The sequence below is a fragment of the Hakea prostrata genome, chromosome 8 (assembly GCF_041222555.1).
Source record: "Hakea prostrata isolate BN-2017 chromosome 8, UWA_Hpros_2, whole genome shotgun sequence".
NCBI lineage: Eukaryota > Viridiplantae > Streptophyta > Magnoliopsida > Proteales > Proteaceae > Hakea > Hakea prostrata.
The window spans coordinates 29,839,691-29,842,578 of record NC_142607.1 but is presented as its reverse complement, the minus strand read 5'-3'; the positions used below and the strand labels follow the sequence as shown (position 1 = coordinate 29,842,578).

Sequence of the window (2,888 nt, the reverse complement as noted above, 5' to 3'; positions counted from 1 at the left end):
AGTTTCAAATATCTGGAAACCATCATCCTATACCACTGTAAGTGACTTAGTTTGTCATTTACTTCAATACCTTCCATTTCTCTCCTGTCATTTAGGGACAATATTCTTATCCCCTTCATCCATCTCATCAAAATATATCTTTTAGGAATGAACTTTATTTGTAAGTAACCTAAGACTTTCAAGGCATGACTACAAAGGATGCCTTCTCTCTCAAATAGTCTACAACTACATGTCATACTCCCCTTAGCTGGATTATGCAACACTTTGTGTTCCTTTCCAATCTTATGTTCACACTCACTTTCTTCCAAGATCACATAATGATAATTTAAAGGGATAATTACTATTGTCCTGGATATGATAACATGGCTAATTACCCCATGTACTTTGAAATACAATTCAACCCTCAACTTTGCTTGTAATACATCCCCTGTTAAACACCGTTAAATGATGATATGGCATATTGTATTTATTTAAAAATCCCAATTAACCCTATAGCTATATTATTAAAGACTTTTTAAATACAACTATCCTAAGTGAATTAGGGAAAACAAACAAAACAATCCCGCAAGAAAAGAGAAAACAAGGGAACATTCCAAGTATCGATATGTACTTTTCAATTGGCATCAAAAAAAACCAAACTCTTGTAATGTTAGTTGCATTGTCAAAAAAAAAGAAACCCCACCACCATTGTTTTGCATCTACAAGATGTTGAAAATACACAGTAAAAGTTCCATAGAAAAGGATCATATAGGAGATGAAAAGGAAGACATAAACATTCAACCTAATGGACTTCAAACATTTTAGAGATCCGCAGGGCTTTGATAAAGCTATAAACAGAGGGCAATAGAAACCAAAAAAGTTGTGTGCTCCTCACACCTGATTATGAAATGTCCATGATGTAACAACATGCCCATTCGTCTTTAAATTTATATGTCTTATCGAGACCAACAGCCCACTTCTTTCAAGACACCTATCTTATGGAACCACCCAAGAGGGTTTGGCACAAACGTTAGCATGCAGGACACAACCGAGCTATTAAGTCAACCTGGAAGCCGAGGATTGTCTCTCAAATTCTTCCATGCATTTTCAAATTCATCAACTTCAGTGTACTCCCAAATGCATTTTTTCAAACAGTTGCTGAATAATGAGTCTTCATGCATCATATACCCGAGGTGTTTCTTTGCATTTTGCAAAAGATGCCAACAACACAATGCATGATGGGTACTAGGTGAAACATCTGATATTGCCCTTGCCATTGCAGCATCCTGATCAGTGAATAGGATCTTCGGCTTCTTCTGACCATTACTTCTAAAAAAAGTCTCAAATAACCACTTAAATGATTCAACAGTTTCATCATAAAGCAAAGCAGCACCAAAAATAACTGCATTCCTATGATGGTTGAAGCCTACAAATACACCCAAGGGCCTATATTCCCTATTTGTGCAGAAAGTAGTGTCAAAACTACCACATCACCGAACAAATCATAATCACACTGCATCCCATAATCAGCCCAGAATATATTTGTTATCTTATCCTCATTGTCCATCTGTAAACAGTACACAAAAGTAGAGTTTATCTAAATAAAGTATCAAACTCCCAGCCTCCCCAAAAGCTAAATCACGTTGCCGTTTGGTATTGAGATAATTCTGTAGATCTTTCTTGGTGAAGCCAACATTTTCATTCCCTCCTGCTTGAAAACCCAATAAATCAAATGTTAATTTGGTCCCCAGTCCAGTTCTCTCAACTAAATCTATCTCAGTAACTTGGGTAGTAGATATTGCACGCTGAGACCGCACAAAATGTGCGGTATTTGATGTGTGAAGAAGATGGTTGTGTTCTTCAACAAAGTCTTTACATTCATACTGTCCATTTGCCTGTAATGATATGCTCATTTTTGCACCACAGCCAGTTCTAGTCTCTGCACGATGTCTTGTTCTCACTTTATCTGATTCCTTCCGTTTTCCTTGTTTACTACAAAAATAAGTCCTTTGCACAATAACAATTGAATCTTCTGTGCTCTTATGGCAATAGGCTCTTCTTATACTAAATCCAATATTACGCCCATATTGGTTATAAAAAGTATAGGCTTCTTCTTCTGATGTAAATCTCATGCCAATTCGGGGCTCAAGACAACTAGCCATTGCAATAAACTAGCCAAAAACCACTGAGATACAATTATAAACACAATAAAATGTGAGGAAACATATCTAAAATTCAAACATTTTATTACAATTCGGTGTATCTAATAAAATTTCATTCTTCCATCAACAAATAGAACAACACAATGAAAATTAAAGGTGTTAAAAAAAAAAAATATTGATGGAATAAATGAAACTGTAAAATGTATATCTTTCCTTAACCATTTACAACATGTTAGGTGGCCAACTAGAATTAACTTCAGCTAAAAATATTTCCTACATGAGCAAAAGAGGTCTATTGCATCAATAAACTAAAATATAAAAGCTCAAGGCCCATAAAACCTGATCATTAATAGCAGAAGAAACTATATTCAGAAACAGAGCTATAGCTATAGTAGAGTTTATGTAATAGCAGAAATTATGTAACTCCTAGAAATAGAGCTGCAGTAACATCATATTCAGCAGAAAATAGAGAAGTGTAGAAAAAAAGAATGCAAGGCTACTTGTTAATTAAGTAAAACAGATACCAAAGTTATTGGAAGCATGTTCTAATACGTCGAGTGAGTGAGCTGCTTGAAGGGATCTGTTAACCTCCAACAAACTACTTCACAGTTCACTCACTGTCCTGAGACAATCAATAGGGATCTAGAGCATTAAATCCCCCCCTTTTTAGGGGGAGAAAGAATGTTATGATATTTAAACTCATTCCAAGTTGAGCCACTTCAAACGAAATGACCCAAAAAGCACCAT

At 35.4% G+C, this 2,888-nt stretch overlaps 1 protein-coding gene across 1 annotated transcript; it reads right to left on the bottom strand.

Annotated features, from left to right (window-relative positions):
• Positions 1-1,040: 1,040 nt before the first annotated feature.
• On the bottom strand, positions 1,041-2,141 carry LOC149007519 (protein FAR1-RELATED SEQUENCE 5-like). The gene is made up of 3 exons (XM_089167086.1): positions 1,674-2,141; positions 1,492-1,546; positions 1,041-1,405 (listed from the first exon to the last, which is right to left on the bottom strand). Exons 1-3 carry the CDS (start codon positions 2,139-2,141, stop codon positions 1,041-1,043), a joined length of 888 nt encoding a protein of 295 aa, XP_089023212.1.
• Between the last annotated feature and the right edge of the window lie 747 nt (positions 2,142-2,888).